Below are 2,731 nucleotides of genomic sequence, written 5' to 3' on the forward strand. Positions count from 1 at the left end.
TAGTTTTATAGCTCGCCTGATGATGGAAACATTGTTTCCGAAAACGTTAGCATTTTATAAATAAAATCACGTTAAATTTGTATCAGAATAAGAAGTTTTCTTCACTTATTTTTTCATTTAATTAACTGAACATACTGTCAACAACAACAATAATTTTTTATTTTATTAAATCAAGAAGAAAATGGATAATTTTGTTTACCTCCCTCATCGATACTTCGAGTTCGGATGAAATCTTTTCCTGCAATTCTTCTACTATGTGCTGAATGTTTCCATCTACTAAGATCAAATCTATCTGTTTTTTATATTTCAACATCATAGCTTCCAGATTTGGTAGATTCAATGCGAGATGAATAAGATATCGTTTATCAAACTTTGTATGGCACCATACATCAAATTCTAACTTTTGAATGGTATTCATTTGAGAAATACACTCAATAACTTCATCATCAATCTTTATATTGATATCTAATTTTAAATGTTCTATTGGCACATTGTTTGATAGCAATTCTCGTATCAAATGTATGATCTCAATTTTTTTTAAATAGCATTGAATTTCCAAAACCTTCAAACCTTTTAGTTGACCAATCACTGAATCATGTTTCTCAGAATAGAATATCCAAGGACTGCTTTTATAAGAAAATACTTCCAATTGAGTATTAAGGGATAAAAATATTTTCAAAGAAGATATATACGATTTTTTTCGTTTGTAAAGAGGTGAATCAATTCTAAATGCCACTAATTTCGGTAGCTTAATTGGTGGTAGAGGATATTGGCAAAAAAAATCTTCTAGACTCAGTGCACTCAGTTGAGAGCAAATGGGCAATAAAGAATCAAGTCGTCTGTGTGAACAGTGCAAATGTAACGTCTCTAAACGCGTAAATAATGGAATCAATTCGCTAAACCTTTGTATATCTATAAAATAAGAATCATATGATTTTAATTCAAGTTTACGAATATTTGTGCAATGTTTGCTGATCATTCCCAAAACAATGTCCCTCTTTTCTTTCCACATTGAATAATATCGTCCTGATAAATCATCGTCATCAATTTCATAAATTGATGAATCAAAATTACGTAAATAATCACTTGCTTGTTGTAATGGTAATGATAGCAAAGTCTCCATTAGAATCTGTGTATTGCTTTTGATTCCACAATCAATTTGTTTTTTTGCCAAACCTAGTGCCAAACATTTCTTGGAAATTTGATTGAAGCGAACACAAACACTTAACACTGAACATTGGTCTCGAAAAGGTAATTGCTTGAATATTTCCCTTAAGCAATCATCATTAAGAATATTGAGAATGTTTTTTGGTGAATTTTCATCTGGTGCTTGCAATAATATTTCATCAATATTGATTTTCTCTTTCACTATACCAAAATTGCAAATTTTACGTTTAGTTCTATTTATTTTAAATATATCGTCCCCAATTTTGATTTGTTGTTTTAACAATGCTGCATCAACACTCTGAGATTCATAAAATTCAACATAGATCCAGCAATAGGCATAACGTTTGTCAGTTTGTACAAAAAAATCAATATCTTTAACTGCACCGAATTGCTTGAATGATGAATAAATTTTGTATGTAGATATCTGAAATGAGAAAAATCTATTTGATAAATTCACTAATCTTTTAAGAATGCACGAAAAATGGATGAATGGAAAAACGCTTACTTTGATATGATGAAGAACTGCACTTTCTTTCGAAGGAAAACCCCTATATTTGACTTTTGTTTTCTAAAATTATAAAATAGAAATTAGAGATGTTGCTTTCATTTTTTTATAATTTCAAATGATTGAGAATCATACTTTTATTGCAAAAAGACGGGCAACAATTGCGATGTTTGAATAATCAATTATTGATTGTTCATTCTGGTCAGTTTTTATGTCTGTAGAAGCACCTTTAAGCAAAAATCTTAGAAAATTCATATCAGTTAATAAATGAAGTAAATTTTCTCAGAAGAACAATAAAAACACAGAGTAAAATTTGGTTCATGAGCTAAAATTTTAAATGCAATTTTGTTCTCTTGGAATATTTAGTATTTGTAATTTGATGTCAAAATGTGACAATAATTTGTCTATTGTTGACAAACAATGCTTCACATATGCAGAACACCATATAAAGCATTTGTCAAAGTAATTTGAGATTTGACACATTTTAGCGCGATAATTGCCTTTGTGATATCATACTCATAACCAAAAGAGTGTTCAATTCATTATTGTTTTCATTGTGATATCACAAATTAATATTAATTTTAAAAATTCGAAAATGGCATTTCAACGTCTCCGTCGTATCGATTTAGGAGGAATGGTGGTCATCTATGAAGGAGGTTCCATCAAAAATGAAGCTGCACTTCACGAAGCAGAAAATAAATGTCTTTGTGAAGATGTATCCGTTGCCGAAAAATTAGGTTATTTGTTCAAATGCATTTCGTTGAAACCAATAAGAAGTGTAAAAATGCTTGAAATTCGTGATTTCAAATTGAGAAAAGCTGAGAGATTAATTTTGGTTACAATACTGAAGCATCCAAATTGCACTAATATAGGAAAAGTAAATTTGATCAATGTTCCTGATGCTCTTGATATTCAAAACTACATTTTGAGAGAAGTACAAACGTGTGTGGTTCATTCTATTCTTATTACTATTATTGTTTGGACCATATTTGTAATCAAATTGTTTTTATTCTTCAACTAGGCTTGATTCCAAATCTTCTGACAGTCTACCAGTACCCA

At 29.7% G+C, this 2,731-nt stretch overlaps 1 protein-coding gene across 1 annotated transcript; it reads right to left on the reverse strand.

The window, feature by feature from the left end:
- Window positions 1-105: 105 nt before the first annotated feature.
- LOC116346739 lies at window positions 106-2,048 on the reverse strand. The gene is made up of 3 exons (XM_031776940.1): window positions 1,808-2,048; window positions 1,673-1,735; window positions 106-1,591 (listed from the first exon to the last, which is right to left on the reverse strand). Exons 1-3 carry the CDS (start codon window positions 1,925-1,927, stop codon window positions 158-160), a joined length of 1,617 nt encoding a protein of 538 aa, XP_031632800.1. The 5' UTR covers window positions 1,928-2,048; the 3' UTR covers window positions 106-157.
- Between the last annotated feature and the right edge of the window lie 683 nt (window positions 2,049-2,731).

This window comes from Contarinia nasturtii, unplaced genomic scaffold, assembly GCF_009176525.2.
Source record: "Contarinia nasturtii isolate CC-2019 unplaced genomic scaffold, AAFC_CNas_1.1 Cnas_scaffold_1669, whole genome shotgun sequence".
Classification (NCBI taxonomy): domain Eukaryota; kingdom Metazoa; phylum Arthropoda; class Insecta; order Diptera; family Cecidomyiidae; genus Contarinia; species Contarinia nasturtii.